Here is a 19,148-nt window from a genome sequence, read left to right on the forward strand (position 1 = left end):
CATTTCTGTTTAAAATTGCCCAAAAGACAAAAAATTTTCTAAATTATTTATAGCAAGGAATGTATTAGGATTTTGGATGGTCTCGCTCAACTGTTCTACGGTTGTAGACAATTGATGAGTATGCAATGTATTTTAAAATTAAGTAACTCTTTAATACATTGCAAAAAGGATTATGTTCTTTTTTTTATCTCTTTTGTGCCCTAATATATTCTCTGTTGTCGCCACTGCAAATAGCTCAGATTAACTTTAAAGGTTGCGTTTTAGTTTCTACCCTGATTAACTCTTGATTTTTCCAGAATTTACGGGCTAAATATGAATAACCTTGGAGCTATGAAAGCTATGCAATGGAGCTAAGCCTGGCCAACTCTACTATTTATAAGATTGGTTCAGGGTATTGGCATTAAATATTGTTAACACTAAATATTTAAAGTAATGGACATGTGTTGACAGAAATGTTCTCTGATAGCGAAAAGTAATATAAGAATTGGGGATAATAATTGGGAAGGGTTACTCGAGAGTCAATCAGAGTTAAAACCTTAAGCTGAGGGACACTTACAAATACTCAGAAAAGTAAAGAACTTCTACCGACTGCGTTACCCAGATTACAATTGCAATTTCTCGAAATAATGTCATTCAAACGTAACAAAATAAACAAGATGTCTAAGTAAAAAAGATCAACCTGACAGGGTGGCTGGATAACCTCAATGGGCATTGATCTCATCCTAAACAATAGCTATTAATCTTAGTTTAGCAGGTATTTATCGTTGGGTGTGTTTTCGGGCTAACTCGGGTTAAATCCAAAAATTCTGAAATTATAACTGAAAAAGTTACGGTAAAAGTATTAGCTTTGCAATTGATTCTAAAAATAAGTTTCTCTAATAAACTTCTTCTACCTGATTTTCCTTTTACCGTGACTTCAAAAGACTCCAGCCTCAAAACAATTTTTTTTCGTAAACTCGCTTTTTCTCAGAATTCGTCCTGTAGGTCTCAGGTATGTATCTTTATGGCATCCCTACAATAAAGGTTGTTATCTTGAGTTATCCGCTCAGTCAAAATTGGGCACTTCTGGCAATGATAGGAGGTAGACCAAAAATGTTGTAAAGCGAAATAACTACAGAGCCAGCTCTGATCAGTGAGGTAAAATCGATCGGTATGGAGGCCCTATTGCCCAATTGCCAATGTTGTATTTTCGTTAGCTAAATCCGTTGTTTTTTTTTTCAGGCACAAATTCAGCTATTAGGAAACGTAGCTATCTGGTACACTTCCACGGGTTTGCTGACATTGTATGCTGTATTGCTTGTCATTTATTTGCTCAGACAGCGAAGAGAGTGTTATGACCTATCTGAAAGTAAGATGTTATTTTGTGCCCTTTTTTCTATGTGCAATAATAAAGGCTTGACGACCGAATGTTTATGGACTTCCATTTCGTCGCGCATTGTTGAAAAACTTCGTTTAATTTAGATCTTTCTTCGTGGAAGACGCAATCTTTTCATTCCTATGTGAAAATATGTACCTTTAAGGTATTATTTAAGTTATGTTATCAAACAGTCTGTGTTAACGAACTGTAATAAGGAGCGACGCGGTTCAATAGTAATGGAATCTATGATATGGAATTTATATCAATTGATACATCGAAAGAATTGGGTTTTTTATACTAATTCCAAATGTATAAGATTCATTAAGTTTAGTGTTACCCATCAAAAGCTACGAGCCTCAGAAAATTTATCTTATTTTTGACAAATGTGGGAAACATCGCCTAAAAGTCAAGGAATTTTAACGAAAACCACACCATAAGATTCAGCGTATTAGAAAACCCTACTTTAGGGGTTTCAAGCTTCTATCTACAAAAACACGGAATTTTTGTATTTGTGGATCACGGATGTGTATTTGTTTTTTTTGTGTTTTTTTTCAGGGGGTAATAGTATTGAACCAATGGTTCTAGAAGATCGGAAGAGGGCTCATTCGAACGGAAATTAAAAGTTTTAGTGCCCTTTAAGTTTAAGTGACCTAAAAGATGGGGGTGGGGGGTTGCTATCCCCCCGAGCCTCCCCCCCCCCCCCCCCAAAAAAAATATCGTCTCATCAAAATTTTGAGATAGCTATTTTGTTCAGAACTGCTGTTTGGTCCAATAAATATGCCTTTGAGGATAGCTTGACCCCCACAGCCCCCTGGAGAAAGGGTTGTAAGTTGTGAAATGTACCTATATTATCCACATACAGTACAGTATTCGTAACTGACGTATATAGCTCATAGCCTTGTGATGCAGCGTTTGCCTGTAAATCGCGAGATTATAAGTTCAGAAACCGGTTGTTCTTCTTTTTTCGGAGAAAATGAAGATCTATGAATTGAGTTTTGACATAAAATAATACACAGGCGGTGGTGGTATTTCCAGGAAATAATTTCAAAGAGAGGGATTTCATGCTTTGTAAACGTCCGCGAGAAATTTCCCTAGAGGATTTTCAGCGAGAATAAAATTGTCCGGGTGGTATTCTCCAGCTGGGTTGAGGAGGGAATTTTCCACGGAGGGTAGCTTGATTTCCCGGCATTTTTTCAGAAATATAAAAAAAAAACAAGTTTTATCAACCGAAAGTTAGGAGCAACATTAAAACTTAAAACAAACAGAAATTATTTTGTATATTAGGGAGGTTGTCCCCTCCTCAATACCTCGCTCTATACGCAAAAATTTGAGTTTTGTCCCGATTCTTTAAGAACGACTCCTGAAACACAAGGGCTCTTTAATTAGAATAAGAAGCTCTTTTAATAGTACTAAAGAACTTTAGCATTAAGAGTGAGGTATTGAGGAGGGGGCAACCCCTCCAATATAGGATATAATAAGTATACCTAAGTTAGGCTAGCAACAGCAGTTATTAGGCCTATTATGTTTCAAAGTAAATTGAGTTGGGAATCAAATGGTATATTTATTTAATTTTTATCTAATTTATGTCCTACAAATAATATATTCCATGGAGGGTAGCTTGATTTCCCGGCAATATTTGAAAAACGATCAGATTTTTTTTTTTTTTTTTTTTTTTTTTTTTTTTATATATATATATATATATATATATATATATATATATATATATATATATATAAGTTTTGTCAGTTTGGTGCAACATTAAAACTAAAAACAAATAGAAATTATTTTGTAGAATAGGGAGGTTTTCCCTCCTCAATGCGTAACTCATTACGTTAAAATTCGACTTTTAGTCCTGATTCTTTAAGAACAACTCCTGAAACACAGGGGCCGTTTAATTAGAATACAAAGCTCTTTTAAAAGTACTAAAGAAAGTACTGAAGAGCGAGGTAGTAAGGAGAGGGCAACCCTCCTAATATAAGAAATAATAAGTATATATAGGTTAGGCTAGCAACAGCAGTGATTAGGCCCATTATGTTTGAAAAGAAAGCTGAGTTGGGAATCAAGTGGTATATTTCTTTAATTTGTATCTATTTTATGTCCTATAAATAACAAGAGATAGGCTACTGTTCAAAGATGCTGTTATATCTCACATAACATGGTGACCTTGAACTGGGATTCCGAATATGAAATAAGCAGTGTGAAAACGAAATAGTAGCTTCATTTGATTCCTGACTCAGTATTGTTTCAAAGTAAATTTTCACTTCCCTGGAAATCCCTTAATGTTTTTCCCAGGTAATGTTTTTTTTTTTTTTTTTTTTTTTTTTTTTTTTTTTTTTAGGAGTTGCACCAAGTTGGAGGAGTTTGTGCCGTGCTTTTTTTTTATTTTTTTTATTTATTTATTGTTTTACGTTGTTGATAGCGATGTATATATCAGGTTTTTTTTTGAAGGGTGTATAGCCTAAACAAGTTTGCTTCTGGTGGTTGATTTATTTATTTGTTTGATTTTAAATAAAAACCCTTATTACTTAAAAAAAAAAAAAAAAAAAAAAAAAAAAAAAAAAGCCTAAGGCTATAAATTTTCTTTTTTTCTGAATTGGTATTATTTTACAGGAAGCACCAAGGGTATGTTAACAAAACAATTCTTACTTTATAATATGAAAAAAAAAATTGTTTTCAACGCATTTTTAAGGCACTTCTTCTATACCCTATCCCCCCTTCCTTTGCGTGGAAATATATAGCACAAACTATATATTTCTTGAGTGTTTTTCTGTTTCTTGATTTTGTCAACTTTGATTCAATTTATGAGTACACAGTGAAAACAAGAGTGATATATGGCAAAATGCATGGGACATTAAGGGGGCTGGCGCAAAGTATAGTGGAAGTTCAAGCTTTTAGTTTTTTTTGGAAAAAATATTAGAAAATATTGCAAGAGTATAATGAAAACATTATTTTGAAGGTTGAAATATGCCTCCAGACCCCTTTTCCGAAAATTTTAATGTCTGTATGTATTTAATAGTTTATGCACATTTGATAATTATAACATAAATAGTTGCCGAAATGGATAGAAAAGAAAGATCAAGAACATAGTCTGAGTTTGGTTATATCAGTCAGTTCTTCATGAAAATTGGAATAAAAGAGAATTATTAGCCCGGAAACTATCCAATATTTTTCTTGCTTCTGCCTTTTTAAGTTACATTTTCTTTTGCTTTTATAGAGACTTGGAATCAGTTTGTTACAATCGGAGAAGTTTTCCTTATTGGCTATGCAATACATTTTGCTCCATTTTTCTTTGTTGACCATACTTTATTTTTACATCACTATCTACCGGCATACGCCTTCAAATTACTTTTGGCTGGAGCAATGGCGGAACATGTTCTTAATGCTATTAGGTAAGTGCTTCGCAATTTTCTTACCTTAAAAAATTGTCTTTTGAGACAATGGCAACGTCATAATGAAAATATAAGCCTCATACATTTTCCATTGCCCTCTTTTGTATTTATTTTAAAAATAAAAAAGAAAGGAAAAACGGGATACTTCACTGGTAATTAAAATAAGCCACCTTCTCAAGCATTATATTTACTGTATTCCTGAACCTAGAAATAGAAATCCCTAATAGATGAAAGAAAATGAAAGGACTAAGAATAAATGAAGCCATTTCTGGAGTACCGTTTAAAATAGACTTAGATGATGCTCATCCTCGGGCAAGTCCTCTTTCCACTGGGAATGTTTTTTTGTAATCTTACTGATTAAAAATCCTAAGAGGGTAAGGATTTGATAAAACTAAGCCTAAAAACTAGGCTAAAAATGGAATAAATTAGGAATGTTTGTACGGTTTGATGTTTTATATTATGGCGTTGAAGAAGAAGAGAATAATTTTAAAATGTTTGAACCTGACCCACAGGGTGGGTAAGTCCGGACAGTAGCTGAGGTGGTTTGAACCAAATTGAATAATATAATATCCATAACTTCCTTCATAATCTGTCCTAACTAACTAATAAATATCATATATAATTAAGTATCAGGGCTGAAGAAAAGAAGAATTTAATAAGGCGTCAATTACTTGAGATTAAAATATAAGTAATATAATTCATTTATCCTTGAGCCTCGTTTTAAATTCATTCTTTTTGTTGTCTCTAAACGGAAGTCATATTTAAACTGCAAACCTCGCTTTGTCCCTTTTCCTTTAATTTGACCAACCTAAAAAATATCGAGGGTTTTAGAGGTGCTCAAAGTAACAATTGAAATATGGCTCCCCTTATAGTTTTATCAATATTATGGAATTGGCCGACACTTGTTTTCGATCCATGAGTAAAATTTCTTTTTTTTTGTGTTAATCTGAGGAAATTTGGAAAACCCAGATTTCACTGAAATAAAATCCAGTTCTTCCCCTTAACTGGTTTGAGTGTAGTGGAGAGTTTATCCGTTTTCATGACAGAAACTGTCTTCGTAATTTTGCACTTCAAGCAGAAAAGTGAAAGAAATTTTATTGCTTTTCTGATTTTCAAATTTTCTATAAATTAAAAAAAAGGTTGAAAATAATAAATACGACTAATGTTTTCTTTCTTTCTATTCAAACTGTTGTTCAAACATCTTTAAAAAGAAACTTCGTCTTGAACTTGGAAATTGGTTGAAAATAGTTTCCATGTTGAATTGTTTGTTGTTTTTTTTTCTTGGCGTGTGTGTTTTTTAATTTTAAAAACAGTATTGTAAAAGTTTTACTTTTTCGAGACGTCCAGTCGTGGTATTATTATGGGAAAGGTGCTGCAAATAAAACTACTTTGCCGCACGTCATAAAACTGCAACTGTTCAACTTCTGGTACGCTGCCTTAAACTGCTACAAAAAACTCGCCTATCCAAAAACTATTTTCCAGTTTTTGTGCTATTTTCGAAAAGATTTTTCAGTGGTGTCAATGAAAAGAAATAAACTGGAGGGGGGGGGAGGGGGCAAAATATTTTTTAAAGATATAGATGGGCAATTTTGTTCTTTTTCCAATAAAAGTGTCAAAAAAGGCTTTTTTCAACGAAAAAAAGGTGTGCATATTTTCTTATGAATATATCCGTGATTTCGGTCGGCATTTCTACCCTTCAACTAATGGTCGAAGAACTGTGGTTAGGTGTCACGGGTTCCCTTTATGTCTCCAATAATGCAGCTTATGTGATTACTGTGTGTGATTCTGTTTCAATCAACGGATAAAATACTTAACTTTGTCACGAAACTCTAGAAGAGATGTTGGGGGAGCCACGGGCCCATTTTGCTCTTCTCAACCGGCATATTGAAAATTATTTACCTTTCTAATAAAATTTTGGCAGGGTGCTGGGGGGGGGGCTGACTGAAGCATGGATTAAGCCGATTTATTAGATTTTTTCTTATCGCTTTACTTTCTTATTCGTTTTTCACTTGTACCGCAGCAAGGAAGCTGTCGACCCCTCAAGATTTTTAAATAATGCACTTCAATGCGCGTATTTTCGTACGGAAAAACTAATGCTCAGCTCTTAAAGCATTGACAAAGGGATGATCAATAATTATTGATCAGCTATATATATATACCCACTACCGCTCAAGTTTTTCATGTATTGACGCACTCTAAACCGGTTCCTTTCACCTTAGCGTGAGAAAAGACAAAGAGAAGTGAAGGAATAGATGGAAATATATAGTTTGGGCTATATATTTGCACATTAGGGGTGGGTGTGGGGGTATAGTATTTGGACAGTGTGAATTCAGAAAACAATTCTTACTTCATAATATGCAGAATAATTGCGTGCAGCAGGCAGACCCGCTGTACTTTACCCCCACCCCCATAATGTGCAAATATATAGCCCAAATTTGTTTGTAAAGTATTATATTTTTATCGTAGGCATATTTTATATCTTAGGTATATTTTATTAAGATTAACCTAACTTCTCTTCTTGAGTGGTAGTGGGTATATCATACAATTACTTAATATAGGAAAAGAATTGGACGATATCCAAATGCTGCTCTCACAAGACAATAGCTCTTAAACTTGCCAAGATTCGAGAATATAATTAAAGGTGAAAACGATATGACGCATAGAAGTCTTCGATCGCCCTACCATGGGGGACCTCTTTTTTATAATTGTTAGGTAGGGGCCTAATAAGATATGCACACTCTGCATTGAATTACAGCATTGCTTTCAAATTGGGCCAAATGTTCTTTGGGTGTGTTTTGATCCATTTTTTTTTTTTAATGTTAGTATTGTTCTTATTCCAGGATATCTCTGGTCTTGTCTTATTCTGTTCGTTCATTTCTAATTCATGCTCAGTATACACCCAAATACAGCAAATAGCGTACGTATTGGAAACTCCAAAATAAGGGTAATAAAGATACTAACACAAGGGTCATTAAGAAAGTAAAGAACTTTTTGTACATACTATTTGATACTTGAATAACTTTTCCACATAGGCGCTGTTACAATTTAGGCACTTGTCATAACGTTAAGTTCTTCTATGCGTCCTCTATACAGGGCTGCAACCAAGCTTTCGAACCAATTAATAAAAGCTTTTTAAGTTTGTCATCATTGCCATAACGGTTACTATCTGAAAAATCTTTCAACTGGTGGAGTAAGCGACAGTCATTTGGGGCTAAATCTCGACTATGGAGTGGATACTCAAAGATATCCCGCTTGGACTGCTCAAGCAATTCTTTCGTCAATGCAGGTGAGTGAAGACGCGCGTCTCAGGAGAAAGATGCTCTGGAATCTACACATTTGGTTTTGGATCGCGCGACGAGTGACATCTGACAGCAGTCCTCTGAATTTGTCGTCTAACCTCTTGACCAGTAGTCAACAAGCAAAACCCCTTACGATCTAAAAACACCGTAGGCATAACCTTTCTGGTGCTCAAAGTTTGTTGGATATTTTTTTTTCGTTTTGGGCTGGAATTTAAATTGTCTCATTCCGCAGATTGATTCCTTTGTTTCCGAAGATATATATGAAATTCCAGTCTCCTTACCAGTAATAATATGATTCAAAAGCTTATCGGTATCCTTATAATAGTGGGTAAGAAAATTCAATGCAGTTTTTGTGTTCTGACAACGTTTGAAGAACCCACCTTGTGGGGTTGTTGTTTTGTAAACAATGGTAATACTAACAATTTTTGTATAACGCAACTCTTCAAATTTCAGGAGGAGCGAATTCAGCCCGTTTATTGGGAATGTCGCCTATTCTTTTAATCCTTCTTTCAATTCTTCCTTTGAGTTCACTAGTCATAACAGAAGGCCGGTCCTAGGACTTTCTCATCGTACATATTCGCCTGTCGGGCATCCAACATGACACACCATTTGTGAACGGATGCTTCCTTCATTGCATTTCCGTGAGCCTCAGTGATGTGTCTTTAACTTTCTATTGGTCTCAGTTTTCTTGTATTCAGAAATTCTATAACGCTACGAACCTCATACGTGGTGGGATCATAAATTGTGCCACGTAGCTGAGCAATAACCAACTGTAATCAACCGCGGCTAGTGCAAGGGTGAAGCAAAACAACGCCGACGTCAATAACCAGATGACAGCAGTGGTAGGGAACGCGTTCACTCGGTAGCTCAAAATGTTATTTATTTTCCGAATCACGCTTGTACCTATTTTGTAGCTGAAAGGGGACAAAATTCCTGACATTTCTAGGTCACTGGAGTATAGGTTCTGAAATGTTAACCTTAGCAAGAAACATTACCAGGTTTTTACTACAACTTTCATTAATGTAGATAAAATATAGCCCTTGAGCGGCAGTGGTTAGTTGCTGGGACTGAAGGATGAAGAGGCATTGAAGTGAATAGCTCCTTGACCGATGTTTTCTCGCTTATGCTTGGCCACTTTGACCTAAATGAGTCCAAAAATTTTTCACAAAACTCAGTGATTGCTACTGTTTACCATAAGTCTCAGCTTCTTTGTTGCTGTTGAAAATTTGTTGTTGCTCCTTTTATATATGATGGTGATAAAATGAAAATAGGCCTCAAAGGTTGTCTGCCTAATGAAATGATGATTCTTATAGTTCTTTGGCCCCCCCCCTCCTCTTCTATATATGTTTTCTTTGTTATTTATTAAGATAATAAGTGGAAGGAGTAGTTAAACTTTCCTATTAAGATTCTACTTTTCTGCTTTTCATGTTCTGATTTTTGTTATAAGCAGCCTCACGGAAAAATATTGTGGATTCTTCCTTCCTTTTTTGAAGAAAACTTGATACCATACCCTTCACTTATTTTGTAACTCGCATTTTCTCTTCCCTTTCTTTTCTATAATTCTGTTTCATAATTATGTTGGTATTTAATATTTAATCTCTTTTTTTTTCAGGGATGTTTATAATCGAAAATGGTTGCGACAACTTGTTGTTGGCCTTATATTTGGTTGGATTGTGTCTTCTGTGTATATATTTAACAAGTTCAAAGTTTTAACTTATGGAATTGGTAGTGGTACTGCAACCGAAATTTTGGACTTGAAATGGAAGGATTCTTGGGATTTTATCATTCATAAAAGCTAGATTCACGGATCAGCATTGGTAGTGAACATTCCCGCATTATTACAATTTTTCAAATACCATTAATTGTTGAATTTGAGCTGTTTTTGGTGATTGGTTATTAATCTGTTTGTTTTCTTAGCATTCAATTTGTTTTAGGTATTACCTTAGATAAATGAGCCTAAAGGTTCGAATCCGTGTAATTAGAGAGGATCTAATAATAGATGCGTAGTTTGTTAGTAGAAGTGGACTATCTACCGCTTTGTCGATTCTAGGACATCAACTACCATGTCTGTGTTCGTTAATCAGAGATGGCTGATTTAGGTATTATCCGTGCGTATTTTTTCTGTATTGTCAATACCAATTGTTTTTATCATTGGAATTTTTTTAAGTTGTAATGTTTTATTGTCTGTTTAATTGTCATTTTTGTCGTTCTAGGAAATACTGCTTTCGCATATTGCCAGTAATTGTTAGTATTACCTGTTCTTTAAATATTTTTACCGAGAGAACAGTATTTGTTATGTTTTTTTTATCTCCTGTTGGGTGACAATCTGATTACGATTTTACATGCGCTCAGTATTTACGAACAAATTTGATTGAGAAAGCATTGGGTTTAGGATAAAATCATAAAAGATAGGGAATTTTCAGTTTCAAATTGGTCAAAGGAACTCTTCTTTTTTTGGCTATCAAGCTTTTACGAATTCTTTCGTACAATTGTAAATCATCTTTTTTTCGTATAATTCTTTGAATCTCACTAGAAAAAATATACAATCCTATGATAGTATTGAAATTAAAATTACTCTAGGCTTCTTTTTTTATTATTTCTTTCTTTCTTGTCTTCTAATCGTGACTCTTAATATTGTTATTCCTTATTGAATTAATGTGAAAATATTGATATTCTGTTGAAGTGCCATTAATGAACCAATCAAGCTAGCATAAAATGTTTTATTGAAAGTTGTTTTTACTATTTAATTCAGGCAGCTTAAGTAGATTTTATATATACATACGTATATTTATTATATATGTATATATATATATATACATATATATATATATATATATATATATATATATATATATATATATATATATATATATATATATATATATATATATATATATATATATATATATATATATATATATATATATATATATATATATATATATATATGTATATATATATATATATATATATATATATATATATATATATATATATATATATATATATATATATATGTGTGTATATGTATATGTGTATATATATATATATATATATATATATATATATATATATATATATGATTTTCTCTTGTTTTAGTGATTATCTGTTTTCTGTTCTTGTATTTGGAATGGTTGGTTACATGCTATTTTCATGTCTTGGCAATAATTATCTTAAAATAAAAATTTTCTACTGGTTTAAATTAGTTTATAAAGCCATAGAAGTCGCGGGAACGGTGAAATAAGACGGGTAATAGACCCGGCAAACCTGCAATTAAATACGTTTAGCTGCACGTATGTCTTGTTATTAGTTGTATTGATCGCGAGGACAAAGAGTCTCTTTCTCAAGTGAATCCTGTTTCCAACTATCGTTTTCATTTATGAGCAAAGTTATAAATTATTGTATCTTGACGAAATTAGCCAGAAGCATTAAGCCCCAACTCCAAGGCTTCCGAGCTCGCACACTTCTCGAATTATGATGCATGAATGAGACCAACGGGGGTAGCTACAAAAAAAAACGCGTAAAAAATTGTTTATAATCAATCAATCAATCATTTTATTAATACTAAACTCTATTACAAACGTAAAGAAAAATTATTTCCCCCAAGAAGCTTGGCTTGTTGTGTGCCATACAGCACAATAATAAAGCAAAAGAACCATAAATATTACCCTAAATCAAACAATATATATGAAATAAAAATTAAAGAGAATAAACACTACCATACAGTAAAAAAAAAAAAAAAAATTATAATAATAACGATATATAAGGGGAAAACACAAAAAGGAGAAACTAAGAAAAGAGAAAACAGGGAAAATAAACGAAGGAGAGAGAGAAATTGCTAAACTGGAAAGACACGACGAAAAACTGCCTTTGCAGACAGAAATAACGGGACATCCGGTGGGATTGAATTCCATAATAGAATTGATTTATAAATAGGAGACCTCTGAGCTGCTGTAGATGAACGTTTGGGCAAAATAAGTCTACGAGAAGAACTACGTAAAAAAGTAAAGTACCTACCTGAGTCTGTCCGTGAAAAAAACCATTGTAGAGGCGGTGGATTTGTGCCTAGAAAAGTAAAATGTGCAAGATAAAGATTACCTTTACCCACAATACGACCCAGCGGAGCTATTCCAGTATAGCTATACAGATCAGAAGAAGGGTAAAGCCGAGGGAGAAGAAAAGTAGCCTTCACTGCCCTACTTTGGGCTCTTTGAACTGAGCAGAGAAAAGATTTATTAGTATTACCCCAGACAGAGCAGCAATAAGAAAGGTAAGGAAAATAAAAGTATAATAAAGAGAAAGTATAACATCTGGGGGAAGAAATGAGTTAACCCGGTGCAACATTGAAGACTGGTGGAGGATAAGGAACGGGTGTGAGTTATATGAGGTTTAAAAGAAAGAAAATAGTCAAGATACACACCAAGAAATTTCATCATAGCAGCTTGCAGTATAACATCATTCCTATAAGTCAGTGTGATTGGCTCCTTTACGTCTCTCATACGATGAGGGGTCCTGAAGTGTACAATGGCACTTTTTTGGCTGTTGAGAGTCATACCATTTGACCAGCACCAATCTTCAACTTTATCAAGAAGACCTTGAGCTAGGGAAGTGCAAAATATGCATTTTTGTTACGTTTTTGAGTCGGAAAAATTGGGGGGGGGGGGTTCAAACCTAGTGGATACGGGGTTGGGTCGGGGGTTTGGCTTTGGGTCCAGTGGACTAGATCAGGTATAGGGAATTCCTCTTACCTTTTGCACAAGCATGAGGTATTAATATGAAACATTTGTAATAAATCAGATTTCAATATCTTTATGTCAAACATCAAAATTATCTTAATTACTTAGGCTTCTTTGTCGTAACTAAAGCCCCAGTATGTAAAATTTGCAAGTAATGTTTACAATTATTCGACGGGCAAGTATTATTTAAAACTATTTAAGTGCAAAGACGTTAAGAGTGCAAAATGTTAATTTATACGTGAATGTCGAATTAAATACGTTTGTTGCATTTACGGTATTCGAAGTATTACGAGGTGTTATTTATCACTATTTCTAGTAATCTTTTTTTATTAGTGATTCTTTCCTGAGTCTATTGATTTTTTATTGTATAGCGCATATAAGTTTAATATCACAGTCTCAGAGTTTTATTCATCAATAAATTTACAACAAACACTTCAACTTAGTCTCCCCCGCAAGGCTTTATAGCCAGGAAAACATAGGGGAGAAACAAATACATCCAATAAAAATTTTTAACATAATGAATTCACGTCGCCAACCTAAACAATCCCAAAAATCACAAGCTAGGTAGGAGAGTTACATGATCCTACCAACTTAAATAAGCAACAAACCCGATACAGAGACCTCAACTCCAAGGAAAACCGGAGAAAACTTGATTATTAACCAGAAATTCTTTTACATACTTTTTGAAGATGCCAAACGAGTGGCAGCTCCGAGCAGACTTTTTGAGTGCTCCATATCATTTTGTAAGCTATCAGAGGGTTGAAGTCAGACCGTATTGGTGAAGTATAAGGTATCCGTAAGTAATTGAAAGTGTGGAAACGGTAAGTCGATTGCTCAGCAATAAAAGATATATTACCACATAGGGCAGCAGGAAGCTGACCATGTAACTTTAAAACATTGAAAGAAGCACAAGGCAGAAGATAAAGAGATTCAAGTTTAGCAAGGGTTTATGTTGGGAACGGTTAGTGTCCTGTAAAAGAGTGTTTGTTTTATCATATAGTCTTGAAAGGGGCTTAATGAGGAAAAGTTCACATCCAAACAATAGAACAGTGGGAAACGTAATGCTGAACTAGGCTGTAGAACAGAATACTAAGAATTCACCCTGGAAATATATGTTTTAAGTTTTTGAAGAATCCCGAGGCTTCTGGAGATTTTAATGAAGTCAGTATAATGCTTGAAAGATATATTTTCATCAAGCAAGATGCCTGGGAATTGAACGCATCGATCCCTAGGTCTGATAAGGGATTAAGGGAACCATTCGATAGGTGTATTTCATTTAAACCAGCGCAACCACTTGGAACTATTGAGGACATAAGAAAACATGACTTTCTAAGATTCAAGGCAAAATCAAACCACTGAACGGAGATCAGACTCAGTTCTAACGATTGTTCCAAGAGTACTGTCATCCGCAAAAGCGATGTGTATCGGAAATTGATCATCAAAAGCTACGGACCTGAGATAACAAGCCTGATTTTCAAAAAAGGGGCAAAACACCCATAAAAAGACAAGTGATCACACTGAAAATCATAGCTTCAGATTTGGCATATAAGATATTGAGATCACGGATTCAATCTTATTTTATTTTTTCTCATGGATGATCATATCGAGCAAATGGTATTAGAAGATCGAGAGAGGGCTCATTCGAACGGATATTTCAAACAGTTCGTGGTAACGAACTGTATAGTAAGAGTTAAAAGTTATGATGCCCTTTTTAAGTGAATAAAGAGATTGGAGGGCAACTACCCCCTCTTACGCCTTTTTTTCCCAGAAGACATCTGACCAAAATTTTCAGATAGCCATTTGGTCACCATAATTGAAAGGTCCAATAACTAAGCATCTGGGAATGACATGACCCCCACAGCACTAGGGGGTTGTAAGTTATGAAATATTCCCATTATTACATAAAGTATTTGTTATTGTGAAATATAAGGAGATTCTTTTCTTTGGAGGGGGGGGTCTGTAGGGAGGAAAGCTTCCGAGTAGAATTTTACAGGGTGAGGGAATTTTCCAGAATTCATATACCAAATTCTACAAATTTGTCTTACTTTCTCTCTGGTTGTTTGATTTGACATCTGGGGAGAATGTTCCGGGGGAAATTTTCAGCGAGGAGGGAATTGTCTAGGGGGATTTTTCCCTGGGGCGGAGAATTTTTCAGGGAATTAATGCTGATTTTTTTTTCTTTTTTTTTAAAGAAATAGAACCGTCCACTATGAATTCGTTCTTCCAGGACAAACTAATAACCATATTTTCATAAAGCCGTTCTTGAGGGCTCAGAAAAAGTGCTATTCACGTAAGACCCGCAATTGCAGAGAAATAGTTGCTCCATCATGACAATGCCCCGTATCACACTGTCTTCTCCACCAACAGAATTTTTTATTTTAAAGGTATTCCTGTGGTTCCCCACCCCCTTATTCCTCTGACCCTCAGTCCCAGTAAATTCTTCTTTTTCCTAAACTAAAAAACTTCCTCAGACGCCATCATTTCGGGACTTTAGAAATCATCCAAAAGACGACACGAAACGGACATGGTGAAGACCATAATGGTTAAAGACTTCCAGCGCTGCTACGATCAGTGGGAACAACGTCTCCTTCGATGTGTAACTAACCGCACAAGCATTGCTTCAGGGAATCGATGATGTATATATTTTTTTTTTTAATAAACCCATTGTTACTAATTGTTACTAACCAAAGGAATTAGTTTGAAGGGGATAACATTGATGTTGGAAAAGAACTGAAAACTTTGTTAAGTAAAAAATCAGTCTCTTTACTTTTCTATCATACCTCGTGTATCGGTCAACAGCATATCCCAATCGTTTGAGTTGTATCCCACACCTGAATCGTGCGTGAGACTCACGGTTGAAAATTCCGACTCCTCCTTTGGTTGAGAGACACTTTATGCTTCTCGAATAAACTCCCCTTATATTTGAAAGCTGTTCCTTCAAAAAAATATGGCATATGCTTTCGTCGCTGCGTCGACAAGAAAGACTAAGAATACTCCCTTTATAGACCTGGAATTATTTTTTTCTGGAAAAAAGAATACCGAAAATGGTAGAATATTCCCCCGTGAGATCCTAGCGTTTCTAAATACACATTCTTTTGCTTATGTTCAAAAGGGATTTTTACGATTTTGTCTATTGGCGCACGATCTCGGGTTTTGTGTGATTTTCGAGGAAAACAGGCCAAGATGACCTCTTAGAACAAAAAATATTTGCTACGCGTATTCCAAAGACCCCTAAGAGTATTGCAGGTGAGTCGTTAGCGTACACAATGCAGAATCAGCTCCTTAATAACCACACTCGTAATGAAGAATTGACCATACTTCGGTTTAAATATGTGGTTGTGGTCGTTCACATTGATTTTACCCACAAGAGAACCATTTTTGATAATAGAATACGTTGGATAAAGATTCTTCAGATAGCAAGTATTGTACGTAAGAAAAAACCATCGACTTTTTTTTTATTTCACTGGAATATTAAAATACAACTGAAATACAACCTTTTCATAAAATAGTTTCGGACGTCATTGTTTTTGTTCTATTTCTCTGGGATTTTCCGAACAAATATATAATATCTCACTTTTTATTTTAATAGATTATATAAAATTGTGTCGGACGTCATTGATTTGTCTCTGAAACACCAATTAACATGGAGATTTGTGGAATAGCTAAGTATACCATTAGTTTTATGAAAACCAGATGTGGACCCCTTGCAATATATATTATTCACTTGCAATGTACCATATATTTGCCTCCTATATTACCCAAAATAAACTTACTGATACCAACTTTACTCTTCTTTTCCAGTTTTGTTTGCAGATTGAATATAACATTACGGTATGTTCTGCTTCTACTGGTTAGTTCCTTATCTTACTAATTTGCTTTTAAGAGCCGTTCGAAAAGAGCTGATTACAGATAAAAAAAAACTTAGGAAAAAAAATCACTTCCGTAAGATCCCCGATAATGTTGCTGAAGGGAACGTTCAAATATAAAATGGGCCGTGCTTGAATATTTCAAGTTATATATTCTGAGTGAAATGTGTAGGGCTAACTTGCCTTGATGCCCTCAACAAAAAAATGTTTTGAATTAATGACTCTTGAACCAATTGATGAGCGACAGTTTTCTTGTTCAAATGTAAAACAAACAATGTTCTATTATTTTTATATATTTTGAATATATAAAACCTGAAGCCAGAAACCTTAATACTAACCTTTAGTTTTAAAGTTCAGGATATCTGGGCACCGGTAGACTATAGCCGATAAAAGTTAAGCAGACGGTGAGGTACCAAGTCCAGCCCCGTCAAGCGTATATAAAAGTAGGTTTTTCGTAAAAAAAAAATATATATCTTTATAAGAGAAAAAGGCATCATGTCTGCTTCTCTTTGTTGAAGTATCTAGAAACATGTTCTTTCAAGATTGGTGAACGACCTTATTTGTCTTTGCTGCGCAATTGAATGAATAGCTAAAATAAGTGATGTCTTTTGTGTAATATTTTATAATCTACAACTTTTTGCATAAAAAACTGTATTTTCATATGCACGGTGACAAATGACGTCATAGCTGTTGGTTATAATCTATGACAATGTATAATTTAGATATTTCAGGGTACAATTAAGCCAACAGCTGCAGGTACAACTAAGATAGCAGCCGAAGGTAAAAAAGCCAACAGCTACAGATATAACTAAGCCAAGTATTGTTGCGTCAGTGCCTCTAAAGGTAGAATGGATTTCTGTCGATTACATGACGAATCAGATGCATACATTTCTAAACTCCAGCAGTCAAGAAAAATACCAGCAGCCGTTGGTTAAGTCGTAACTGCGACTGTTGGCTCAGTTGTACATGCAGTCGATGGCTTTGTTGTATCTGTTGCTGTTGGCTTAGTTGTATTTACAGCTGTTGGCTTAGATGCACCAGCTGTTGGTTTAGTACCTGCAGCTGTTGCCTTAGTTTTAGCTACAGATTTTGGTTTTCTTGTACCTGCAACTGTCGGCTTAATTATCTCCAGGTATTGGCTATCCATCAAAGAATAATCTTTGAGACCTCTCTGATAAGAGCAACCTCTAGGAAACGAAAATTTGAGAAAAACGTCAATTACCATGCACTTATGTGAAGATAACGCAATCTAGCCACAAATATATCCAGCTACTCCTGCTAATGCAAATTCCATGACATCAAGAGAAGCAATCGAAATATCAGGAGTTCTAAGTCATCATTCAGACGTTGTAAACTAGAGTAATATAGAGTGTTCAAAATGTGTTGTAATATTTTTGTGCAAAACATGATATAAACCTTCAAACGGGTAGTTAAAAATGTATTGTAATCTGTTTCAATGAAACATGATGAAAATATGCAAATTTGTGGTTTAAAATGTGTAATCTGTTGTAATTCAAGGAGAAATAATAGGATTGTTGAAGTCGAATTCGTCTGGGAGTGATGGTCTAAATCTGCAAACTTTTAAATTAGTAATGGTATATCTGTTGGCCTGTCATGCATATTTGATAAACTTATCACTGAGAAAGGCTGAGTTTCCTTCGCGATTAAAAGAGGCCACGGTCATCCCTTTATATAAGGGAGGTGTGAAGACAGATCCCTCTAACTAAAGACCGATTTCGATGTTGTCTTTATTTTCAAAGTTATATGAAAAGGTTATGAATAGAAGATTGCCTAACCATCTGAATCTATATGGATTTCTCGCGGAAACACAGTTTGGAATCAGGAAGGGCTATTCATCAATGCATGCAGTCCATCATCTCACAGATTTTGTCTACTCTGCGTTTGAACATGATAAGTTAGTGCTTTCAATTTTCATAGAATTTATCAAAGCTTTTGATGCAGTTGCTTTGAAGACTTTATCAGAATCAGTTTAATGAAAACAGCTGTCATAGACACATTAAGAAAAATGCGCTAAAAGTCGCTGTTTTTTTACATAAAAAACACTTCACTACATTTTATTAAAAGCACTTGTAAAGAAAGGAACAAAGGAGTTACTGAGTCTGTTTGTGCGGCACGAGACGGGCGTAAGCTTGCTCTTGCTTCTGGTACTAGCGCGGACAGGCTTTCGAGGTGGTAATATTGTCCGATGTAGAGGACTAGACCATAAAAACTGGCGAAAACGAATCATCAGCTGAAAACGGCGATCACGAAGGCTTGGTATTTCAAGCGACTTCAGAGCGGAGCTGTAATCTACATATTTGTCACAAAGAATGACCTTTACAGCTATTTTCTGGATCCCCTCCAAATCATCACTTAAATAATCTATGTGATGGACTTGCGGGCTCCAGACGGGACACGCATATTCAAGGATGGGTCGAATAAAAGTGAGGTACGCCGTTTTCAGTTGATATATTGGAAAACCTAGGCGGTGCATCGCCACT

General features: G+C 34.8%; 1 protein-coding gene across 1 annotated transcript in view; it reads left to right on the forward strand.

Moving 5' to 3' along the window:
* The window catches only part of rt (Protein O-mannosyltransferase rt), a 66,171-nt gene extending 55,361 nt beyond the window's left edge, over positions 1–10,810 (forward strand). Inside the window, exons 14-16 of the mRNA XM_089094548.1 lie at positions 1,222–1,348; positions 4,572–4,746; positions 9,658–10,810. Of these exons, the coding sequence (XP_088950674.1) occupies positions 1,222–1,348; positions 4,572–4,746; positions 9,658–9,844 (489 nt within the window). The 3' untranslated portion in view covers positions 9,845–10,810. The remainder of the gene's footprint in view (positions 1–1,221; positions 1,349–4,571; positions 4,747–9,657) is intronic.
* The last annotated feature ends 8,338 nt before the right edge of the window (positions 10,811–19,148 follow it).

The sequence above is a fragment of the Artemia sp. Qi Xiang Cuo genome, chromosome 9, assembly GCF_049724085.1.
Source record: "Artemia sp. Qi Xiang Cuo chromosome 9, ASM4972408v1, whole genome shotgun sequence".
NCBI classification, from domain to species: domain Eukaryota; kingdom Metazoa; phylum Arthropoda; class Branchiopoda; order Anostraca; family Artemiidae; genus Artemia; species Artemia sp. Qi Xiang Cuo.